The sequence below is a fragment of the Ischnura elegans genome (assembly GCF_921293095.1).
Source record: "Ischnura elegans chromosome 13 unlocalized genomic scaffold, ioIscEleg1.1 SUPER_13_unloc_3, whole genome shotgun sequence".
Taxonomy (NCBI): domain Eukaryota; kingdom Metazoa; phylum Arthropoda; class Insecta; order Odonata; family Coenagrionidae; genus Ischnura; species Ischnura elegans.
Window position 1 is genome coordinate 5,858,461 of NW_025791659.1, and position 26,628 is coordinate 5,885,088.

At 41.0% G+C, this 26,628-nt stretch overlaps 1 protein-coding gene across 4 annotated transcripts in view; it reads left to right on the forward strand.

The window, feature by feature from the left end:
• LOC124172825 (transcription factor E2F5-like) overlaps window positions 1-26,628 on the forward strand; it is a 57,110-nt gene that overhangs the window by 20,379 nt on the left and 10,103 nt on the right. For 3 of the 4 annotated variants that reach the window (XM_046552318.1, XM_046552317.1, XM_046552316.1), the window contains exons 4-7: window positions 2,597-2,815; window positions 7,041-7,193; window positions 8,460-8,606; window positions 14,349-14,529. In XM_046552318.1, coding sequence (XP_046408274.1) covers window positions 2,597-2,815; window positions 7,041-7,193; window positions 8,460-8,606; window positions 14,349-14,529 — 700 coding nt within the window. Of the gene's footprint in view, window positions 1-2,596; window positions 2,816-7,040; window positions 7,194-8,459; window positions 8,607-14,348; window positions 14,530-21,786; window positions 22,124-26,628 lie in introns of those variants that run through there. The other variant, XM_046552319.1, reaches the window with a different exon arrangement.

The following is a 26,628-nucleotide window of genomic DNA, read 5'->3' on the forward strand; positions in this document are numbered from 1 at the left end:
GGGTCCGATGACTCCGACGCGATAACAATGTCCTCGAAGACTCTTTTGAACACACAGCAAAAATAAGAAGAAATGAATTTATGGCAAGTACTGAATTGAAAGGTTTTATAGCGATTCTATTTTCAAATATCTACTCTCTGTATTCAGCAGGGTAGTTTCCTATATCAAAGAAAGCAAAAGGCATTGATTGCGATTCGTTACCCACCAGTAGTGTATTCATAATATACAAATTATTTGGTTTTAGAAATCCCGTTTTATACGAATGGAATGGTAGTGCCATCGCATGGACTAGCGGCCATGCGATGGCACTACTCGTGACGTCAGAGGGACCTAGATGCTTTACGAGTAGGCAGGAGTTTTACATCGTGTGAGACTACCTTTCCTGTGATTACACGAGGCACAGAGATCAGGGAAACATCTCTTAATAATCACCTATCAAAATTACCTAAGGTCGTAAAGTTTCCTTTTGCATGCTTGAAAATTTTTACTTTTCATTTAATTGCAAAGAGTGGATATCGTAATTTAAAAATCGAAGAGCGTGAAATATGTACTCCAGGAGTAATAATCTTTCGATTTAGGCAATAAACAAATAATGGGAAACCACCCTATACAGCGGGGGGGATCATGACTTCCCATTTGAGCGTTTACAGGTAGGTTTTAGCGGGTTTTGCAACGTGGGGTCGAGCATTGTCATGCTGTAAAAATTTTAGGGAACCACCCTATTATACATTGGAGACGTGGATTGGATTGAATTCAATGAAACTTTGTTTTCCCTTGGCTAATTGCACTCAGAATTCTGTGTTGAAGTCAGTAGCTCTTCTTTGAAACCCTTCTTTTCCTGTGAACACCCTGCAGTTGCATGCGATGATGTTTTAATTTTTCGTCATCTGAAATCGAATGACTGGAAAACTTGGACTGAGCATGCTGTGGAACATAGGATTATATTGAATTATGGGTGAATTATTCATGAATATTTGTTCCAGCCTGGAATAACATAATACAGCATACTCCCGAGTACCTGGGCTTATGATGGGGAGAGAAGGCACGAAATATCGGAAAACACGAATAACCCAAACTTTAGCTTAAATTTCATGTAATTTTCATAATTCATGTAAATCAAGCAATTTTAATATTATTTTTGCACATTGTCTGTTATTTTAGGTTGCTCTTCGGAATCATTCAGAGCTATCATTTACCGACCTTCTTGTTTTTAGATACGAGACGAATCAACAATATGACCTAAGTGTCTTAATAAAGAACTATTATTCCTGTTATTATATAAAATATTGTTTGAAACCTTTAATGAATATCATAATTACTCGCAAAAATCATGCGTTTCCTGGGACATAGGCAACCTAGCAAAAAAATAAAGCATTGATCGTTTTACCGCATTCATTTTATAATCGTATCGTTATTAGGAAAAAATTTTTTCCCCTGGTGGAGTTTCAAAAAAGGAGGGTAGACTAAGAATCGTGTTCGTCTTAGATTCGGTGAGAATTATCGGCCCAAATTATTTCACTTTTTTTCGTGGTTGTGGCCTAAGCAACGGCTGCAATTTATGTAAACCCCCATAATCTATCTATGGTTATAAGATATAAGTATATCTTAAGAATTGGGAACAAAAATCTAGACGCATTAATTAAAATTAAGTTGCTGAAAAATGTTTAAATCTGAAATGTTGCTAATTCCAGAAAATAGCCTTGGCAGTCTTCGTACATCCCACCTGAAATGGGCTGGCAGTAAAAGGGGTTAATATGAACCACCAAAACAAGGCCTTTCATCGAATCAGCAATACAAGGGATTATTCCTTTGGGTCCTTCACGTTCGTCGTCCCTTCCCGCTCCTTTCTTCACGGAACCCTTTTGTTTACACGTGTCATGGGCGCTTCCCTTTCTTGCCTGGCAACCTTGCACCCTACCCCAAACTAGACCATTCTGCCTGTCATCGGACAACTCTCTGCGGCCGGACTGTAGGTTTATCAACTTTCGAACAAGGTCACGGTATGCATCTAGTTTGTATACTGAGGACTTGTGTATTCGGCAAGATATTAACCCTCGATTGCATCATGCTGCATTCTTCTATTGAGAAACTGAAGAGAAATTTCTTGTTTTCATAGTTTTCATGCGCATAATTCAATCGCGTATATTATGCATGGTTTCTTTTTCTATGATTCCTAAAAGAAATGTTCGTACGAACTTCATTATTACAAACCTCAGGTTTTGTAGGCTGCATTTTTCGGGTTTCACCGCGTCTTGGTTGCGTTGAGGACAACAGTTTCTCCTGCATTTCAGCAGGGGTCTTCAGGTCGAAGTGATTATACCGTGTTTTGGCCGCCGTCATATAGGCAGCCCAGTGGTGTATGTTCTTATTGCTGCTGGTGTCTTTAAATGATGTTTCACTGTGACACAAGGTGGCAGAGTGTCAGAATCACGGCATCTTTGAAGAAACGGCAAGGAGGAGAGAAGTTTTAATTTACTCTTCCTGAGCGCCTGTAATCTCCTCCGGTTTTTTGGTCCCGTGAACTTTGTAAAAACTAGAGTCTACTATATCTTAGTGAGTGGTTGTGCTCTAAATTGTTTATTTTTTTTTACAACAGTGGGCTTTGCAGAGCATTGAGAATGTGACAGACGAGGTCACCAACCACCCTCTGGCCTACGTCACCCACGACGATTTGATGGGCCTCTTCCCTGACAAAACCCTCCTCTCGGTGCAGGCTCCCAAGGGAACGAACCTGACGGTACCAACGGCTGCGATGAATCATGGGAAAGATGGCGCTAAAGGACCAAATGGCAAGCAAGACAGTAACAATGGGAAGGTAAGACCTTGTTGACCACAAATTCACTCATGTCTTTGTTGGCAAGTAGTGAAGGCTGTAAAAGTAATATTACAGATAGGAAATATAATTTTCATGAATTTTTAAAAGTCTGTTCCCAAATGGGAACGTTGGACCGTATACGGTTAACCTTGTGTTCACGTTCAACTTGATTCAATATAATATCTATTCAATATGGACAAAAATAAATTTAAATCCAATAAAATTTTTATTAATGACATTAATGTGGGTGGTTGTTTTCGGGAATTGCTGCATAGGTAACATTTTTACACTCAACGTTTCACTCCTCCTACTGGGAGCGTTATCTAGATAATGGGAGGGATACCCGAGCTTATATAGGTTTTGTTAACCCAATGTTGACCCGATTTTGAATTTTTGCGGAAGGCGATAGCCGTTGGTCATTATATTGGGCTAAGAACCCTCTCCATATGCGGCTGAGGTTATATCCATCCTCCCTATTGAAGTTGTTTGGCCTTTTCGCTAACTTGACGATATTATTAATGGCCTTGTTTAACCCTTGCGCTGCTGTTCAATCTCCGGAAACCTTCTCCTTACATGCGGCGAAAATGTTAAAATGCGTTTCGTGGGCCCATGGAGCAGGTACCTCCAGGATTGGTGTGGTACACCCTCTGAAGGGTCGCTAATCCGCGACCCTATCCTCGACGAGCTCACCCACGCAAGACCGTCTCCTCGACCCTTCCAGCGGGGGCCTACCTCCCGAAAAGTGACCGCTCTGACTTCATTTTGAAATTCTATCAATCAATCCGATCATCAAATAATTATTGTTTTCATCGCACTCCTACCAATCAAGCAATGAAGTACGTCTTTGAACCGTGTTTCTACGATGAAAAATAACGATTTTGTTAACTTTGCTAAAAACGTGGCTGCGGACAACCGGAAAAATGGTCATTTTTGCAAAGTTAACAAAATCGTTATTTTTCATTGCAGAAACACGGTTCAAAGACGTACTTGATTGCATGATAGGCAGGAGTGCGATGAAAACAATAAGTTTTTGATGATCGTATTGTGTGATTGATTTTCAAATTGCAGTCAGTGCGGTCACTTTTCGGGAGGTAGGCTGCCTGCTCGTGGGGTCGAGGAGACGGTCCTGCGTGGGTGAGCTGGTCGAGGATAGGGTCGCGGATTAGCGACCCTTCGAAGTGCTTCGACGAAAGTGCTGACCGCATGGCAGGGAGGCAGAAAAAGTACGTCCACAGCAGTGAAAGGGTTAATACATTTTATGATATTTCTTTGAGTTTAGGTCAATGTAAAACAAGTTATAGCCAACATTTCGATTTATTTAAAATCATCCTCAGGGCTCTTAACTTTATACATATTGAGGATGATTTTAAATAAATCGGAATGTTGGTTATAACTTGTTTTACATTGACCTAAACTCCAAGAAATATCACAAAATGTATTAAACAAGGTCAAGAATAGAAGAGGAAAAATAATAATAATAATATTATTAATGACATTAACAATAACATTTTTGGGAAATTCTTCTCGGGTTTTCAGTCAGGTTTATTCAGTTGTATAGGCCTACGTTTCGGAGGACGACTTATCTTTCATTTTCAAGGTGTGTCACTCAGCAGAAGTCTAATTTCACTTGAGTGATTTGGGTATCCATAGCAAACTGGAAGATTTTTTTACTGTAGTGAAATGTACGTGTATTCATGAGCGTACCCAGTGGGGAGCAGGAGGGGACAGCTGCCCCCCCCCCCTCCCCCAGAAGCGAAAATTTCAAAAAATCAAGACTGGATTGAAATGAAATTTTTCAACAAATTTTCTTAAAACTCACGAAAAATGATATTAGTATACGACATGTAACTGAAATAATGGTTTTTGGGATTACTACCGCGTAGATTCATCTCTGCGGACGACAGTTTCGCCGACATTGCAGCAGGCTTTTTCAGGTCAATGAAGTGGAGATCCGTGGTATCGCCCATCTCTTATACACCTCATCAGAGGCCGGTGTCTTCTCATTGGCTGGTTCAGGAGGCCCGGGTGGCTTTTCATTGGTCCGCATCTCCTGGCTCTGTCCTGTCTCTCCGGGCTTACTCTTGATGTCTCTTCTCTGAAGAAGTGACAGAAGCATAAATCTCGTGGCTCTCTAAGAACTGTTACCAAAACTGTTCAAAATGATTCATTCTTCAATTTTTTTGAACCCCCCCCACCGTTCCTGAAGATCATCAAGGAGAAATTGATAGAGATGTTCAAGCCCTCCTCACCAATGATTTTGAAATAGGTCATTACATTAGGGAAAGAATAGTTCCTCATGCTGTTCTTTATTTCACTGGTGAGGCCCTCGATGAGGAAGATGATGAGGGAGAAGACTCCTGTGAGGATGATGATCCTGATTATACTCCTAGTAGCAAGGCAGCAAATGCTGCAGCTAGGAATGCCAATCCAGCTGAATGTAATCAGCAGTAAATCAACTTGGGAGGTTGTCCATAATTGGCAGCCAGAGACTCAAGCAATCCGAGTTTGTGTTGTTTTAAGAGTGTTAGGCTGGCATCCGTCCTCCCTATTGTGGTTGTCTCCCTAACACATGGAGAAGAGTCCTCAAGAGTTAACCCAGAGAGACAGCACAGAGCTGGGAGATGTGGACCAATGAGAAGCCACCCGGGCCTCCTGAACCAGCCAATGAGAAGACATCGGCCTCTGACGGGGTGTATACAAGACGGGCAATACCACGGATCTCCACTTGATTGACCTGAAGAAGCCTGATGCAATGCAGGCGAAATTGTCGTCTGCAGAGATGAATCTGCGCGGTAGTATTCCCCAAAACCAGTCTGCTGAATCCTCACCACACCGCGAAAGCCTACACAAGCACAAGCTAATGTACATTGGAACCTCGTTAAAGCGAGTACGGGCTATTGCGAGACCCCCGCCATTACGAGAAATAGCCGATGCACCGTCAAGTGACCCTATAATAAGCATGTAAAAAAATTCGTTTTTACGAGGCCCTTTTGGTGTTGGCACTCGCCATAGTGAGAGTTTCGCAGGAGAGATCGGAAAACCTTCACCAAGAGTCCCTTATCTCTGTAATTTCTTGCGATCTGTTAGAAATGAAGTTAACATGGAGTGCTCAGTCTCAATTTCATGTAGTAAACTGTCGTTTGATAGATAAGTAGTTCATTTTGGTGAAAATATTGATATATATGATAGAAAAAGTCTTCCAAGGGAGGAACGTTATACAACCTTCCACCGTTTTCGACTGCAGAAACAAATGCAATGCGTTATTTCAGTTAACTACCGCTTAACTTACAGGAACAATAAACATACACCAATGGAAAAATTTAAGGCATCAACTAACTGCGATACAGTTTTATAAGTTAATTTTTGAATTTTCAGTGGAAAATAACAAAATAATAGAATGATTACATAAATGCACTAATTAAGTGCATAGAAAAATGGCTTCATCGGTTGTGCATTGGCATAATGATTGACAAAACAATGCTTTGCATAATTTTTATTCGGTGCCGCGCTTATAAATTGTTTGAATAGTTAGTCGTTGTTTGAGTAAGGAAATTTAGTGATGCAAAAAAAAACATCGCCTTTCGTCTGGATTTATGCTTACGTTTATTGGATATAAATTTATCTGTCGCCGCACCACTCCTGTTCCTGTATAACTGTTCGCAACAGGTATTTTGGCTATTATTTGCTCCACCTCCGGTAAAGCGACAATTTGCTATAGCGAGTGTTTATTGGAGCACCGTGGGGTCTTGTTTTATCGAGGTTGCACTGTTATAAATATTGGAAAAAATTAACTTTGGGACAAGGGTTAATTTGTTATAAAAGGGATTTCGTGACATCCATAGTAAAGGATTTGGACCTATACTGGATTGACTGCTAATACAGTAGAACTTGTATAGTACGCTTCTGAAAGGACCACAGAATATGAACGTACCAACCAGGAAAACGTGCTAACGAGGAAAGTAAATAATAGGAGTCGGGGTAATTGCAATCTGTGGAAAAGTCGTCATAATTACAATTACAATCGGCAGTTCTCCTAGGATCGCCTTCCTGAACTCTTTTCACCTTTAAAATCAGCAAAATGAGTGCTACATTGAAAAATCGAGGTTTTATCGAGGTTGCACTGTAGTTCAATTTCTCGGGGTGAGAGAAACGTCCTGCCGCGTATTTTCGTCTTCAGTAGCGAAAGGGTAAAGTGCCATCGTTGAATGAGTTTCTTCCTTTTCAGATGCCTCGCAAGAAGTTCCAGATGCACCTGCAGTCGATGCTGGGGCCCATCCAAGTGCTGCTGGTCAACAGCGAGTTCTCTCGACAGCTGGAGGAGGCGGAGAGGGAGGCACTGGCTGCGGAGGCCACCAAGATGGAGGAAATGTCCAAGGAGGTGAGGCCTTTGAATGCCACAAGAGCTGTCAAAGGGTGGTTGCAGTAGCAAAGAAAATTTTACACTCCCACTCAACCGTGTAAACCTTAAAACGTAATTAAGCATTAACCCTTAACCGGTGATGTGCGGTCTGAGAGACCACTGGGAAACCTTCCGAACTTAGGTAATATTCATGGGTGATTATCAAGAGATGTTTCCCTGAGCTCTGTGCCTCATGCATGCATTGGTAATCTCAGACGATGTAAAACTCCTATCTACTAGTATAGAAACTAGGTCCCTGTGACGCCACGTGGAGTGGCATCGCATGGGCGCCAATCTGGCCTTTTTTTAAATGAGGATAAAAATTGACCCTTGCCATTCGTCTAAACTGGGATTTCTCAAACCAAACAATTTGTATACAGTGGAACTTGGTTATAACGTTATCAAAGGGACCAGAAGATTTTTAATGTTATATCCGAGTGACGTTATAAAAAAAGCAGCCTTAAATCTGAGTGACACCACAACTTGACATTGCACAAACAAAACACAACTAACGACGTATAAAACTACCGTCAACATACGCGATGCTCACACGGAGGTAGGTAGTGATGTGACTGATGATCTACCGTAACTAATGAAACAAACAATACAATACAGTGTGCCTGTGTCAGTGACCTTGTAGAATGGGAAGGGATAAGACCCAGGTATGCGGGACAGCCCCCGCTCCCTCCAGACACCAATTAAACAAAAGAGTTGCACCCCGTCACCAGCTCGACGTCCAGCTTGTGACCTGTTTTTGCTTTTGATGTTTCTACACATGGTTTCTATGAACTTTGGGACATATTACAATCACACTACCACTTTTGCAACCTAAGAATCGCAAAATATTTGATGCTATACCCGAGCGTCGCAATATTTGTTGACGATATAAACTGGTTTTCGTACAACTTAAAATGTTCAATTTTGGCTGGTCTGTATAAAATACGACGTTAAACCCGAGTTGACGTCACAGCTGATGCCGTTATAACCAAGTTCCAGTGTATTATGAATACACTAATGGTGGTTAACGAATCGCAATCAATGCCTTTCGTTTTCATTGATGTGGGAAACTACCCTATTCCTATCTGTCGTGGTAATCACATAATATTAACCTGGAATTTTGTAAAGTTTCCCCTGGAAAACCTGGAATTTACAATGAATTTTCCTGCTTTGATTGGCTGGACACCCTTTTTTTTGACCCACCCCTCTCTCTGTCTACTCTTTTTTTAAAATTCCTTTTGCTCACAGGTGGAGCTGCCCGAGGAGGAAGACGACCCAATAGCGAGAGCAGTGGCAAAGGTGGTGGGGTACACATCCCCCATCAGGAGAAGTCCTCCGCCCACCCCTCAGCCCCCCACCAGATCCACACGTCAAAGGAACCCCCCAGCCAATAAGGTGAGCAGGAATTGCAGTCGGCTTAAGCCTCAATCACATCATAATTTTTTTTTCATCATTTCCGAGTGAAAACTCAAGCAATCACTCGGAAATGATCGTCGTGCAAAATTGATTTTTGCAATCATTCCAATGATGAAGATAGGGTTCCCACTCAACCGTGAAAACCTTTAAACCATGAATAAGCCGTGAATTTCATCTACCGTGAAAAAACCTGGAAATAGCCGTGAATTTCATCGTAAAACCTTAAAAACCTCTCAAACTTGATTTTAGATCAACGATTGACGGATCAAAAGAAAAATAGGTCAGTCACTCATACGTACTGTCCATGCATTTATCTGCACATCATATATACAGTGCAACCTCGATATAACGACAACCCACGGTGCACTAATAAACACTCGTTATAGCGAATTGTCGCTTTACCGGAGGTGGAGCAAATAACAGCCAATATGTATACCTGTTGCGAACAGATATACAGGAACAGGAGTGGTGCGGCGACAGATAAACATCTATCCGATAAACGTAAGCATAAATCCAGACGAAAGGCGATGTTTTTTTGCATCACTAAATTTCCTTACTCAAATAACGACTAACTATCAAACAATTTATAAGCGCCGCACTGAATAAAAATCATGCAAAGCATTGTTTCGTCAATCATTATATTTATCGAACGACAGTTTACCACATAAATTTGAGACTGAGCACTCCATTAACTTCATTTCTAACAGATCGCTAGCAGTTACAGAGGTTAAGGAGTCTTGATGAAAGTCTTCCGGCGGTGAAACCCTCGCTATGGCGAGAGCCGACGCCGAAAGGGTCTCGTAAAAACGAATTTTTTAACACGCTTATTATAGGGTCAATTGACGGTGCATCGGCTATCTCTCGTAATAGCGGGAGTGTCGCTATAGCCTGTACTCGCTTTAACGAGGTTCCACTGTATTCGAAGCGCAAATATTGGTCCGTGTGTCATGACGGCACAGACCTAAAGCCTGTGATTGGAAGACCGGTAACCAAAGTGATCATTAACCCTGGCGAGAAATCGGACACCTCTTCACTTCCCTGTCACCCTCCATTTTCTCACTCACAACCTTTTAGCCGGCCCTAAATTTTACTAACGATAGGCGACGTCATAAGAGCACTTTCATTGCTGCATTTTGCATCCCCAGCATTTATCACGTTTGCTATATTTTTAGTTAACGTGCGGCCTGTGATTTTTATGTGATCAATATTTCTTCCTAAAATGGCTTATCAACTGACCGTGAATTTGAAGCAATTTAGACCATGAAAACCTGGAAAAAACCGTGAATTTTATTATTTAGTTAGAATGGGAACCCTGTTAATTGAAAAAGGTTGGAAAAACACGAGATCTACACGTTGAAGGAAACCCCCTAGCCAATAAGGTGAGCCGGGCTCACAGTGGTCTAAAGCAGGGGTCCCCAAAATACAGCCCGCGGAGGGCTTTCATCTGGCCCGCGCACTCGTTTCAAGTAGCGTGCGATTCTCGCTTGTTTAACTCTGTGAGACACCGCTAGGAATATAGCAGCGGTGTACTGCACGTCAAAGTCTCCTTCAACGGTTTGTGAATAAGAAATATGCCGCCCGATACTTCAATAGATGTTGGTAACAAATACCTGTGTCATCGGCAAATTTACTATTCGGCCAACGGGTCGATTTGGAACTAGAAATGTGGCCCTCGTGGCCTAGGAAATTGGAGACTCCTGGTTCAAAGCATGAATCAAACGATTATTTTTTTTCTCTATGCAGGCTTCCGCGGGTCGATGAGTATGACGATTATTTTTGTTCGTAATTTTTGAGTGATCACTTGGAAATGATCGTCACGCATGATTATTTTTGGCAATCACTCCAAAGATGAGGAAAGGGTTCCCACTCAACCGTGAAAAACTTAAAACTGTGAATAAGCCGTGAATTTAGTTTTTCCGTTGGAAATAGCTGTGAATTTCGCCATGAAACCTTAAAAATCTCTCAAGCTTGATTGTAGATCTACGATTGACAGATCAAAGGAAGAATCGATTTTTGGATTATGTTTCAAGGCCGATTCACGTGCAGACACTGTCCACGCATGTATATGCGCATGTATATTCCAAGTGCAATTATAGGTCCATGTGCCATAGCAACGCATTGACCTTAAGGGCCGTATTCTTAGTTGACCCTACATATCCGTCCCTACATAACAAAAGGCCCCTAAATGCATTTCTCAGTCAACCCTACATAAGTGGCTTGGTGGTAGCCAACTTCTTTCCTCTCCTGCTCTAGAAGTTATCCATGGAAGAAAATCTGTTAAAAGTTCACCTATTTTTACTCTCGCTCTTACTTTTTCATAGTCTATTTCTTTAATGATTCCGATACGAATAATATTCGCTACTTTTCTCTGTAACTCTGAAATCGCAAAATTATTTTCCAACATGCATTTCTCCCACTTCTATTTTATGTGGCTTAATTTTCCCCTCTTCCCATACTGATTTACCTAAATGAAGCTGATGACTCCAATCAACCATCCACACCAAATATGCATCTAATTCGGGTCTAAATCCATCAGGCTCTGCAGAAAGAAATTCAGCCGGAGATACATTCTTTTCCCAGGTATTCTTGTTCACTACTCTTGCAACCTCAGCAGCTAATGTTCTGACAATAATAGGGGCATTTTCTATAGTACTATCAACTACTATTCTTGCCTCAAATCTTACCCTCAGAGCTAGTTCACCTGTTCCTGGATCACTTCCTTTTTCAAGACTATAAAGTTCTACTAATACCGCTGGTGCTAACAGTTCTTTTCTTATCGTCGGGTATACTTCGCATGTTTGTATAGTTAGGATTTCTTTCTTCAGTGTAGTACAAATTGCTTGATGTAAATCTATCCAGAACTTTGTCATACCTTTAAAATTACTTATTATGATCGCGGGGGGTGATTCCTTCGTCTAGTTCTCTGAGATGACGTAGATGATGGCTCAGTGCCAATCTTCCACTCTGTTGGCATAATGGGAACTAACTATGAAACAAAGAAAAGATGTCCCATAATTTTCGGGCATATTGTTGTGGCAACGGCTCAAAGTGTAAACAATCAATGTTGTCCGCCAGGTCGTTGGGTACCTTAATTATCACTACAAATGCTCTCATATCGAGCCAAAAGTAGAACCTAATTGTCTTTAAATTACTTCAAAAGCGGTCTGTACCAGATAGTAATAAGTACGGAGCAAATATGATCATTGACGTGGGAACTTACGTTACATCAGCGAGGTTTGTCAATCGCTTTCACCTTCAGTGGTTAAGTTTATTATGTGGCTAATAGTGGCATGAAAATATGTTTTCTATGGTTATATGTAAACAAAGTATTGGTTTCCCAAAAGTATACCTAGTCCCAAACGTGAAAAATATTATATATTCGTAGAAACAAGGTGTGTGTATACAGCTATATTGTTCTTATTAGTTCAGTCAATTTTATAATTTATTTAACTTGATAGGTATAATGTGGTAGTATTATTACCTTTCTGATGTGTTACTGTGCATTTTAAAATGGTTTGTGTGAGCTTGTCTCCCTTAATATCCATTGGAACGTTGATTATTCAATTGAAGTGATCAGCAGACAATATTTGGCCGCCATGTTTTTGTAGGGTGTTGGGCTGGTTCGGCTACCCTACATCAAGTAGGGCCAGTTTAGTTCCATAAATATGTGGGGCTTGATTTGGCATATGTGGGGCAAGATCGGTTTTATGTAGAGGCTGATGACGTATCCAGGGTCGGTTGGCCCTACAGGGTCGACTAAGAATACAGGCCTAAGCCTGTGATTGGAAGACTGGTGACTGGTAAAGTGTTCATTAACCCTGGTGAAAAATCAGACACTTCTTCTTCACTTCCCTGCCACCCTGCTCCTTCCATTTCCCCACTCACAACCATCAAAGAAAACGTAAGGCATTGATTGCAATTCGTTACCCAACATTAGTGTATTCATAATACACAAATTATTTGGTTTTTGAAATACCGGTTTTGACGAATGGCAAGGGTCAAATTTTATCCTCATTTGAAAAAGGCCAGATTGGCGCTCATGCAATGCCACTCCACGTGACGTCACAGGGACCTAGTTTCTACACGAGAGGATAGGAGTTATACATCGTCTGAGGTTACCAATGCATGCATGAGGCGCAGAGCTCAGGGATAAATCTCTTAATAATAACCTATTAAAACTGCTTAATGTCAGAAAGTTTCCTTCGTTTGATAAGGTATTAATAATAATCCTTATTTAAGCCAAGCGTTACCAGCTTGCAGGGTACTCTGCTACCTCGTCCTGCGTTGTATCAGCGCTCAAAGCCTCTCCCCAAGGTCACCTCACTTGCGGCAGAGGGAACCAGAACGACGTCACACGTAGAGATTTCCCAGCATTCATACTTAGCCATCGCGTTTTCGTGTGCTTGAAAATTTTCACTTTTCATTTGATCGCGAAAAATAGATATCGTCATTTAAAAATCTAAAAGCGTGAAATACGTATTCCAGGAGTAATAATATTTCGATTTAGGCCTTTAAAAAAATAATAGGAAACCACCCTATTGCTGCATTTGCATTCACGGCATCTATCGTGTTTTTTAAATTCTTAAGTTAATGTGTGGCCGGTGATTGGTAGGTGATCAATATTTATGTCTAAAATGCCTTATATTTGAAAAAATGAATTTGACAACATTTAGACCGTGAAAACCTGGAAAAAACCGTGAATTTAATATTTTAGTTGGAACCCTGGAGGATTGCTATCTCTTTTTTCATTACCTGTCTGGTCGCTATTTTCCATCACTGAGACCCTCACTGAAACCCCATGTCAGCCAATCAGAATGCATGCCCGCATGGAGTGATTGCAGCACAACGTTTGACAATCGTGGTGTAGCGATTGCTACGCTAAATAACACACTAGTCGCGATTGCTACGCTGAGTAGCACACTTGTGAGGTTTATGCAGTGGAGCGTTTATTGCCACTTCAAAGTACAGACCAATAGGGTGGTTTCCTATAATTTTTTTAATTGCCTAAATCGAAAGGTTATTACTCCTGGAGTATGTATTTCACGCTTTTAGATTTTTAAAGGACGATATCTATTTTTCGCGATTAAATGAAAAGTGAAAATTTTCAAGCGCGCGAAAACGCGAAGCGTAAGTATGAATGCCGGGAAATCTCTCCGTGTGACGTCGTTCTGGTTCCCACTGCCGCCCTGTGAGGTGACCTTGGGGCGAGGCTCTGAGCGCCGATACGACGCAGGATGCTAGCAGGTAGTCGAGTACCCTACTAGCAGGTAGCGCATGGCTTAAATAAGGATTATTAATACCTTATCAAACGAAGAAAACTTTCCGACCTTAGCCAGTTTTAATAAGTGATTATTAAGACATGTTTCCCTGAGCTCTGTGTCTCATGCATGCATTGGTAACCTCAGACAACGAATAACTCTTAACTACTCGTATGGAAACTAGGTCCCTGAGACGTCACGTGGAGTGGTATCGCATGGGCGCCAATCTGGCCTTTTCACTTTCACTAGCCTTGAAAATTTTCACTTTTCATTTTATTGCTAAAAATAGATATTGTCATTTAAAAACGTAAAAGTGTGAAATATGTACTCCAGGAGTAATAATCTTTGGATGTAGGCATTAATAGGAAACCACCCTATTCCAATATTGTGCCTTACGGAAGGTTAATGGCTATGAAGTGCACCCCTGCCCTGCCGTATGTGTTAACTCTTTATATTTTTGCAGGATATGATTCCGACAATGAGCATCTCATCAAGGGGTCGAGGACGTAAGCATTCGCTGACGGGGGGACGCACGGGCCCTGGTCGGCCTCCAAAGCAATCCAAGGTACGAGACGTTGAGGAGGAACTGGGGCTGACTGTCTCGGACATGGATTCGATTCTTGACGAGAAACCAATTGTGATGGGTGAGTACTGTAACTATGGCATCACGTATTATTTGAAACAAAGATTCACGGTGAATAAAATCTTGAAATTGGTTCGAATAACTGTGTCAACTTCGGTTTAAAATGCAGTGTAATTACAGTGGTACTTGGGTAATTTGAACACCAAGGCACCAGTTTAAAACTTTGAATTATGCAAAAATTTGAATCAAAGAAGTCCTTAAAGGCTGGGATACAATCAACGCTAACGTGAGACGGGGAACGCCACTGTGCGGTCACAATTGACGTTCCCGTGGCCGGAAAGAAAATTGACTAACGCCCGCGCAGTGGTTTTGTTCGTGGTCTTCAGTCTTTTCGTTTGTGTGTAGGAAGAGTTTTGAAGAATGTTCAAAATCGACGAGGATAGTATGCACGTAAATTAAATTAAGCAATGGCTTACCTTAACTGACTTCTCTTCAGCTCACGTTGCACACGACAACAACAACTGCTACATTCAGCAATGGGCACCAACAATGCTGTATCGCTGTGATTGGCTTTCCGTGTACGGGACGCGGGAAGAGATGAAAGTTGCCCTTCTCTCGCGTTTACTTACTCTCCGTAAAAATGGTGGTTGTGTCCCTTCCATAAGCTTTCCCTTTTGCCATATTTTTACCGATTCCCATTAATGGCTCGCGACTCACGTTAGCGTTCATTGTGTCCCGGCCTTAACCCTCCGTCTGGGGCAATGGATATGACAGGCACAGTGCGAGTGCTTTTTCATTTCTTCGCGCTATTAGGTGGCATAGACCCTTGGCGCTCATAGTAGCTGTTCATCACGAAACGCTCTATGCCGCCGTCTCGCTTAGTTTGACTTTGGCCGTCCCCACGGGAAGTTGTTTAACCCTTTCACTGCTGTGAACGTACCTGGTACGTTAGCACGGCAGGCTGCTGTGAATGTACTTTAGCTTCCTCCCTGCCATCACTCAGCACTTTCACCGAAGCACTTCGAAGGGTCCCTAATCCGGGACCCTTTCCTCGATCAGCTCACCCTTCCTAGCCCCTCTTTTCAAACTTCCGAGCCAAACGTGACCGCTCTGACTGCATTTTGAAAAACTATCAATCCATCCGATTATCAAAAAATGATTGTTTTCATCGCACTCCTGCCAATCAAGCAATCAAGTACAGTAAAACTTCGATTTTACGCACTTCGATTTTACATCAAGTCTCGTTTTTACGCAGCGGCACTCAAGTCCGGCCGGAAAGCATAGGGAATTGCAATGGTGAAAATTCGATTTTACATCTTTTCTTGATTTTACGCAGTTTTTCGATTTTGCGCAGCATAACCCTATCCCCTAAGAGGTCGCTAATCTTGATTTTACGCAGTCGTCTTTCGGCTTGTTTTGAAAATCCGACTGGAGCAATATGAAGTTAGGTTATTATTTCGTCTCAATGAGTTGCAAAAATGAATACAGGAACTGTTGAAATGACGTCGCGCTGTTGAGCGTGAAACTAAAAACATCGCGAATCTAATTATTGCTTCCCCGTGAGCCCTCTCAGTAATATTCCGTTACGAACGCGAATGTCGCTCTTAGTTCAAATTCGCCGTAGAAGGATATCGAAACCTAAAACACACGGCAATCGCCGTGTATGAGTAACTACTTTTGATTAAGACATGATCGATGGAGATATTAACATTATCACCTTTCGTTTATTATTAGACTTATTGATCGACGCTGTTTATATCCAGAATTATGAGCTACGGAATATCTATCCCTAACGCAAGGCTTTCTAGAATTTTGCCAACGCTACGTTTTCCGTCGCCCCAGCGAAATATAACGGCGAAATGAGTCGTTAAAAATACTCCCGTGCCAAAATTTTGGCTTCCAAGGTGATCCAAAAAGGATAGTCGTACTTCTAGTATGGACGTAAGTCGATGGTGATTCAACACGATGGTAAAAGCAGCATGCATTGTCTCATTCCCAGGCTAACCCCACATCTGCGGGACAAATGGAGGCGAGGGAAAATTGCTTGCTCTGCGCGCTTATCAGAACCGACTCAACTTGTATCTCATTGTCAGAGGGTTTAAATTAAACATGGTTGGAACTTGAATAGCTATTAGCTTAACTCCGCTAGGTGGCAAGCGTTTTAACGGAACGTGAGTTAATGCCCTCTGAGAATAACTCGCGTCGTCAACCGTCATGTAATCATTGAAGTCAAATTCAAGACGTGAGTGATAAGGCTGTCCCTTTAAACTCAGAAATGGCTTAGTACCATTAAATCGAAATACAAAAAGTGTCCGGTGTTGTTACCAGATATGGGGAAGCAAAATATTACGTGAAGCTGAGTCACACGGCTTGTGAGTCGAAGGTCCCGGCGCTGAATTCGCGGAAGAATGCCGACAGAGAAGCTTTCCCGGTAGATTCAATCTACTAATGCTAAAATTTCATGGGGAAATGCTTTTTTAATGCGTATAAATTATAAAGAAGGAAAATTTTTCAGGACTATTAGTAATTTTTTATTCATCACGGGCGGCATGACGGCAGTTGCGCGGTCATTTAAATAGCTCACTTTAAAAAAAGTGATCTAAGCACCGGAAATATCTGAATTTCCGAATATCCCGGGTCCTGTGTGCTCCGTATTATCTATGGTATGCTATTTGGAGGTAACCAACAACTGGGGTCATTAGCGCCATGAAGTAAGGGCTGGGGGGATAGGAACCCTGTGTTGGCATTAGCCAGGTTGTAATGATAAGCTCAAAAGGGACCAGGACTTAACTTCCCATCTGATGGACAGAGTGGTGCACTGGAAGTGCCCTCCACATTAGACTCAAGTAGGGATAGGGCCAACTCTGATAAGTCTCTGCTACTGCCAGGACTTGAACCCAGGCCCACAGGGTGTAAAGCCTTTGTGATGTATTAGCAAAATTTTGCTCCCTGTTAATGGGGTTAATTTGGATGACTATCCTCAGGTATCTCATTTCTTCAATCTCCAATCTTTGTTTGTCTGCAGGTGGTTAAACGGATATCCTGAAAGCTGCTTTTAATGAGAATATTTTTGAAAATTAGCTTCTCTGCGACCATTTAGTATCACTATTCCGAGATTTCTCCTGGGTAACAGAAGTAATCTTAGTGCCAGAAATGCTAGCAATTGGCCTTGCTTAGGCTGTTACTTTTGGCTCGATACGGCATTTCAACCATTTTGTTCAACCATGGGAAACACTGTTCAGGAATGCAACGTTGTTTCTCTTAAGGTAACACGTCATCTGTGGTGTTGCTTTTGAGTTAATAAGATTATTAGGCTTCATTTTCCGAGCAATAATGAGCAAGTGTTATCCTGAAAACTATACTCCTCCTCAATACCAACTCTTGATTTTACACACTTTGATTTTACACAGTGCCCATATTTCGGTCCCTCCAACTGCGTAAAATCAAAGTTTTACTGTATGTCTTTGAACCGTGTGTCTGTGATGAGAACTTTTTAACTTTGCTAAAATGGCCATTTTTCCGGTGGTCTGCAGCCACGTTTTTAGCAAAGTTAACAAAATCGTTATTTTTCATCGCAGAAACACGGTTCAAAGGCATACTTGATTGGCAGGGGTGCGATGCAAACAATCATCTTTGATGATCGGATAGATTAGTTGGTTTTCAAATTGCAGTCAGAGCGGTCACTTTTCGGGAAGGAGGCCCCATGCTCGGAGGGTCCAAGATACGGGCCAGCAAGGAACAGCAACCTCGCCGAGGAAAGGGACCCTTTGGAGGGTGTACCACACCCATCCTAGAAGTACCTGCTCCAAGGGCCCACGAAATGCATTTGAACCTTTTCACCACACGTGAGGAGTAGGTTTTCGGAGATTGAACAGCAGTGAAAGGGTTGAGTTTGGATCTGAGACAGGGCTCCCACTCAACCGTGAAAACCTTAAAACCGTGAATAAGCCGTGAATTTTGTCTACCGTGAAAAAACCTGGAAATAGCCGTGAATTTCATCATAAAACCTTAAAAATCTGTCAAACTTATAGAAAAAGAACTACAATTGACCAGATCAAATGAAAAAAAAAGATATTTAAATCACGTTTCAAGGCCGAGCCACGTAGAGAGACATTTATCTCCACACGTATATTCGAAGTGCAATTATTGGTCCTTGTGCCATGATGACACATTGATCTTGAGCCTGTGATTGGAAGACTGGCATACAAAGTGTCCATTAACCATGGCGAAAAATCAGACACTTCTTTACTTCCCTACCTCACTGCTCCCTCCAATTTGCCACTCACGACCTTAAGCTTCACCTAAATTTTGATATCGATAGGTGACGTCATGAGAAGTAGCACTTTAATTGCTACGTTTGAATTCACGGCGCCTGTCGCGGTTGATAAATTTTTAGTTAACCTGTGGGTGGTGATTGTTACGTCATCAATATTTCTGCCTAAAATGGCTTATCAACAGACCATGCATTTGACGATATTTAGACCGTGAAAAAACCTGGAAAAAACAGTGAATTTTATAATTTAGCTAGAGTGGGAACCCTGATAGATGCAAACATGAGGAAAATGACTCTAACCAAAACAAAGTAATCTCTGAAGTATTGTTTCAGAAGTGTTATCAGAGCTACTGTAGCAGTAGAGTGGAACTAGGTTAGTACGTTCCTCCTTAGAACGACGATTTCTCCCAGTCCCGGTACCATCCGAGTGAAATGCAGGTAAAACTATTTGGTTGGTACGCTTGAAGTAGTGGCACTTTCCTGGTTAGCACGCTCAATTATTTGCCATGAAGCAAACTGCAAGTCGTGTCCAAATATTTTCCGAGTGTGTAAACCTCAGAATAGGGTAGTTTCGTTCGTCAAAGAAAACGAAAGGCATTGATTGCGATTCGTTACCCACCATTAGTGTATTCATAATATACAAACTATTTGGTTTCATAAATCCCAGTTCAGATGAATGGCAATGGTCAATTTTAACCTCATTTGAAAAAGGCCAGATTGGCGCCCATGCGATGCCACTCCACATGACGTCACAGGGACCTAGTTTCTGTATTAATAGATGGGAGTTTTACATCGTCTGAGATAATTTTATAATTTAGTTAGAGTGGGAACCCTGAGAGAAGCTCTTTGCACCCGTACTCGTCACAATTTTAAAGGCACAGTACACTCCCGATAATCCAAGCTAACGATGGGGAGAGACAGCACGAATAATCAGGAAACACAGATAACCCAAACTTTCACTGTAATATCTTATGATGTTCATAATTTACATAAAGCAAACAGTGTATTATTATAAAATAAAAATACTTTGTTCAATTTCACACTTTATTTTAAATAGTGCGACCCGTGTTTCTACATCTCATGGTATCATCATGAGATGCAGAAACCCGGTTCGTACTATTTAAAATAAAGTGTGAAATAGAACAAAGTATTTTTATTTTATTTTATGATGAAGCAGTTCCACAAAGTAACTCCAGAGACTGTGTCTTATATTATATTATTATTTATGCAGTGATTATGTTACTTTAGAGTGATTCCCCGACTCATTGAGAGCTTTCTTTGCCAGTCCGCAATGATTTAGTGGCAAAAACATGGTTGTACAGCAAAACCTCTATGCAGTGAACCTCTTTACATCATAAACCTCCATACATCATACCATCCCTACGGTCCCGTCAGATTTACATGTAAATTTATAGGCAAACCTCTTCGTAGTGAACCTCTGTATCTCGTGAAACCTCCGCTTATCATACCAAGGAGATACCCCCAAGATGGCCTAACTACCTCCACAAATCGTACCAAGACAACAAGAGACCATTAATGCACCCGCAATTACGTACATTTCAGCGATAAATGTTTCACCCTCATTATTTTTTTCTTATATACCTTTAATATGCTGTAATTTTCACGTTAATCATTAGTTGTGGCCATTTTGTTCCATATGAGAGCATACCTAACAGTAAATAAGAAAAAAGGTATCTTACTATCCTAATCATTTTAAATAATTTTCTCTCAAATCGTAGTAAAAATCATGTGATAGCACACGCTTTCTGTAATTATTATGTATATAGGTAATAAATATATGTTCACTAATCCATGCATGTTTGTTTAAACACATACCTATAATGGTTTTATGGACAGTAGTGCCTTTCATTTCTGAATGATATGAAAAAATGGTGCCTATCTCTAAAACCTCTCTATATTGAACCTCCATACATCATAATGTCCAAATTTTGGTCCCCACTGTTACGATATTAAGAGGTTTTACTGTACTAGTATTATTACGGCTCCATATAAGACCTGGTTTTGAAAACACGGCATCTGCGGCTGCTTGATCACGAATACAGGAAAGTGGTTTGCACGGATAATTCAAAACCTCTGTGTGACGTCGGAAACCACTTAACCTTTTCCCTACTATACACGTATATATACGTGTGGACATTTCCTGACCCGGGAGACCACAGCCGTATATTTACGTGTGAGATTTTCCTAGCCAGGAGAACGAAAGCCGTATTTATGCGTTTTCGCGTTTTCTAGTTCTCCCCCTTATAGGACGGTTGCGGGTTTACGTCGTCTTTGTCTCAGGACCCAACCCTGTGGGGTGTAGGATTTACCCTCGTAATCCGGTAGCAGGTACCCGGACCCCTCGTCTTTTATAACCCCTCTTAGCGGTAAGGGACAGCGGTCATGCAATTGTTTATCCAGTCAGGTTTCGAAATATATATTTTTTTATATAATACATATTTTTTGTGTACATACATATTTTACAAAGATAAGAAGAGCAGTATGTCTTTTTTAAATGGCACCCTACATTTTTTTTTCGGCAATTCATTTCCTCTCCTGAAGACTTATTCAAAAATGTAGCACAGTGGGCCATTAACATAAACATAACGTTATGAAAACATAAGAAACTCGTCCACTTACTGGAGTTAGCAGTAAACAAATGACAACCAAGTCAAAACATGGTGTTACATTTTTGAATAAGTCTTTAGGAGATGAAATGAATTGCCGAATAAAAAATATAGGGTGCCATTTAAAAAAAACATACCGCTGTTCATATCTTTGTAAATAGCAAAGCTACAAGGAAGGCAATCATGCTGATTAATGTCCCCCTGACGTCTAATGAACATTTGCTTGACACATTTTTGAATTTACATCTGGACATAAAGTTATTTCAGGTGGTCAAGATAAATGGGACACCCTGTATGTTGGAACCATGGTCGGTTGTTGAGTTTTGAATGAAAAGTGGAAATTACCATGTGTATTCTTTTGTCACAGTCACTGATGCAGCTCGTGAACTAATAATTTCCTCTCCCTCAACCAATGCAGGTTAACCAAAACTATATATTATTTGGCAAATTGTGATTTTGGGCTATTAATCTTTAACCTCAAAGGAGGAGTAGCTTGACTTACTTTAAAACTGTCAGTCCTGTTGGGCCATACATGCCTTATATTGTATCGAAGCATGTACATTTACCTTCTGAACTGATGATGATTGTGTGAAAAAATTGTTGAATTGTATTTTATTCTAGAATGTCTGAATTTCATATACCTATTTTTTCACTATGTATTTTGAGTATTCTTACACGTACGATGAGACTTTCTTGTGACGGAGTTCATTTATTGTATGAATACTTTTGTCTAATAAAACTGATTGTCAATATAATTTCGCGAAATATGTTCTATTTTCTTGATCATTATTAAATTTTTTAATTTTGGAAATTTTTTTTCTTAAAGTTAGAACCCACATCAAGAGGCCAGCAATCAATTAGCATGATTTGGTTTTTAATTTTAAGGTCTAAGAAAATGACGTAATTTGAGATCTAATAATTATATAATAATAGTTTTATTGGCCAGAAAACCGTTGCACAAAGTGAAGGGTATAGACTTCATCAGGTCATACACAAGGTGTATGTTGATTCATATTCGAGTTCATAAATTTATAAGAATCTTATGTCCCGGTATGGTACAAAAAATTCACGTAATACACAATATTTGGGCTCCCACTCCACTGTGAAAACGTTAAAACTGTGAATAAGACGTGAATTTCGTCTACCGTGAAAAAACCTGGAATGAGCCGTGAATTTCGTCATAAAACTTTTAAAATGCAGTGAGTCCTCGTTCAACGTCACTTACCGTTCCTGAAAAATGTGACAATAAACGAAATGACGTTAATCGAAGCACAATATCCCATAAGAAACAATGTAAAAAGTGAATATGGGCTCCTAGACCTCACAATTCCTATGCAAAAAAATTTTAGCGTATCATATCTGGGGCATTTTTTACGATGGGAATGCCAAACTATGGCTAAAATATGAGTTCCTGTCTTCATCGACGACAATAACAACAGTGACGTAAATCCCTCTTCATTTTTGTATCTTCCCGCATTTGTTTTTCGGCTTCGCTATGGTGGTGCCCTGGGCATCATCATCGCTGAAACATCATCGCAGTTACAGGAACCAAAATTATTGTGAACACGGCGAAAAAAGTGACGACAAAAACTCCGAGTTCTACACGGAAAAATTCCTTGAAATCACTTTTTAGGTTCCCAAAAACCATTATGTCAAGTAAAACCTTGCATGCCTACCTAAGAATTCATTTAAAAGAAAATTTGCTAAAACCGTAGTCGCAATTAACAATGAACACACCGTTTTACACTTCGTTTAGACTGACTGTATTACCGCCCACAAAACGAACAACCTGCAACGCCCGCCGCTTCGCGTTTTTTTCTCGCGCGAAATTTAAAAGCCTTGACGTTATCGTGAAGCGAAGGTGCGATAAACGAATGACGATCTCAAATATTTCGTGACGTTATCGCGAAATGACATTAAACGGGATGACGTAGAACGAGGACTCACTGTATCTCAAACTTGATTGTAGAAATGCGTTAAACAGGTCAAAAGAAAAATCGATATTTCGATCATGTTTCAGGCTGACTCACGTTCAAACACTTCATGTCAACGCATGTGATTCATGTCCACGCATTTACTTGCACACGTGTATTCGAAGTCCAATTATTGGTCGGTGTGCCATGACGACGCATTGATCTTAACACATCTTGGTCCGGTACCCTTTAAACTAGACTAGCCATTGGGGCCGGTCATATTATATGCCATAGGCCTCAATAAAGCGGCCTCGCTTGGGCTTGGAAGGCGTGTTATTTCACTTGCCAACCCTTCTTCCGCGAACCGGCAATCTAGCGCCGCAGCGCTACATTATGATCATAACATCCTGTCAGTGTTTGGTCAGGTTAGGGAACTTGGATCCTAAAAAAGTATTTAATTGCTAAACGTTTCTTGAAATTGGAATTATTCATAATTATGGCGGATCATGTTGGGAATATTATTATTGCTTTCCAAGCAAGCTATGCATTGAAAGCTTGATTATTTTTAAAAAAGATATTAATTAATAAAAATACTATCGGCAGTTCAGTTTTAATATCTCGACCCTGAGAAATCAGTTGTCGGTTTTACTTTACTATGGAGTAGTTTGACTGATATTATGTGCTGTCACAAACATATCTGCCGGTAGAAATACACAATTTGCAGTTATTTATTAAAAGATACTCTTGATTAACCAACAGTTATTGAGAAATTTGTTGTGAATACAGTTTTATGCAAGATTATTGCCGAGTCCCACACGCCTCTACGGAAAAAATGCAATGGTGCCGACACCAGGTTCATGTCGGTGGATACACTTTTCTCCTGATAACTTTCTCCTTTCCTGCCTGCCCACCTGTCCTGAGTGAAGCAGAAGGCCTCAGTCACTGATCACGTCCTCAATTATACACACTACTAATAAAGGACGCAAAATTATATGAGATCGCGGAACCTCTTCGATGTTTAGGTCAAAGAACACGAGTTCAAAAGCTCAAAAGCTTCGGAGGGGAAAAATTGAGATAAATGAGAATTTGAAAGATGAGAGAAAATTTTCATAATTTAATTTATCATTTTATTTAATATTTAATAGCGTCTCCTTGGGCGTTTAGAATGCCTTGGAGTCGGGTCTTCATCGAGCCAATTAAATTTTCAAATAACTGTGGCCGTCGGCCCAAAGAATTCCACATCTCCACGACGTGTGCCACCAGCTCTTCTGTTGTCCTGATATCATCGGACGCTCGTTCCATTGCCAGCAATCCCCATATATTTTCAATTGGATTTATATCTGGGAATCTAGCTGGCCAGTCTAGAACATCAATGTTCTCATGCCGATAGAAGAATTGCTGGGCTAAAGCTCCTGTGTGAACAGGAGAATTATCGTGCACGAAGGAAACTGTTTCACCATCAGGCACTATCTCTTTCAAATAAGGTAGTAGGTGGAGGTCCTCATCTTCTCGTGCTCGTCGAACCCACTTGAGGACTGTATTCGGGTGGACTCCAAAATTTGCTGCCACTTCTGCAGTTGAGCATCAACCGTTTATCATTCCAACCATTTGCCCCCTTACGGAGGCCGAGGTTTCGCTGCGATCGCCTCTAGGCATGGTCGTAAGGCTCTCTACCTCGCTCCTAGCTTCGTCACTCGTGCCAGCTGCGATCGTACTGCCTGGTATCTCGCTCGTATGTTTTTAGTCCACGAAAGAATTTTTGTCGTCGATAAAATAGCTCGAAAGGTAGTGTCCATTCAACTCGCACTATACGGCGCAAACCAAAGGACTTCTCGCAGTTCGTAGCTTCCTCATCCCACTTCTCTTCCACCCCAACCACCCCCAACTCCTCTTACCGCGTCTTTTTTCAAATGCAGTGCCAACATCCGAAAGTTTGTCATGCGAATTTGACGTGGTTCGAGCTGGGTCCTAGGAGTGGCGCGGCTGAGCTTCCCACATTTACTTTTGGAGTTGACTGTACGTTACGATGTTATTCAATGCCTCAGACGATTTAATCACACAAGATATGCATCCGAATGATGATAAAAAGATTAATTTATTCTCAGGATGGGTCGTCACTAATGAAGGCGAGTCTTGCATTCCTCTCGTTGGGGAATAATTGATCAAGAGTTATGTTAACACCTCTTGGTCCGGCACCCTTTAAACTAGACTAGCCGTTGGGGCCGGTCATATTTTATGCCATAGGCCTCAATATATGTTCAAACTATTATAACGTCGATAAAAAAGACGTCAATAAGAAAAAATTTCACAAAAACAAACAGTAAAGCTACCTGAAGACGCACAAACCAGAACTAGGTCGAAATAGTTCCAAATAAATCCGTAGAGGTCAGCAGGAGACTGCACTGCATGAAAACGTGAAAACGTAAAAACGCGTGATCGGCACATAAGCGCTGGCGGCGGAAACACGTAAAAACACGTGTGCGGACCATAATGTGTTAAGCCTGTGATTGAAAGACTGGTAATTGGCTCAGTTTTCATTAACCTTTTCCCTACTGTACACATGTGGACGTTTCCTGACCCGGGAGACAACGGCCGTATATATACGTGTGAGATTTTCCTAGCGAGGAGATTGAAAGCCATATATGTACGTTTTCTAGCTCCCCACCTTTTAGGATGGTCGTGGCTTTACGACGTCTTTGTCTTGGGACCCAACGCTTTGGGGTTTAGGATTAACCCTCAGAATCCAGGAGCAGGTACCCAGACCCTTCCCTTCGTCTTTTATAACCCCTCTCAGTGGTAAGGGACAGCGGTCATTCAATTGTTTATAGTCAATTTTCGAAGTAAATATTTGTTCATTTCTCAAGAAATATACACTAAGAATTGAATTACTTGTCTTTTGAGCAGCGTTTACAATTTTTATACGAAATTCTATGACAAATATTAACTTATATCTCGAGTTAATTATAAACATCAATATGGAAATTGTTGCTGCGTTAAATGCGTTAATAATGGCCTTAGCACTTCGTTTAAAATTTGACATTGCTCAGGTAAAAATGAGGAATTCAATTCAAAGTCTGTAATTTACGTGCAAGCAACAATTATCCATTTGTTAAATACATATAAGCAATACATAAGTTGACCGCGAACCAATGCCGCAGGTATGGTCGTAAACCCGGAAAGGCGGGAGCACAACTACTCTCAGAGTCTGAGATAATGCGAAGTCCCTGCGTGGAGGTGTCGAAAAAGGTGCAGTGAGACCATTCTTAACAAATGTTCTCCAAAAATGCTCCGTACTACGAGAAAGAAGAGTCTCTTGGGTCTCAGTACAGCAGTCATGCTAAAATGAA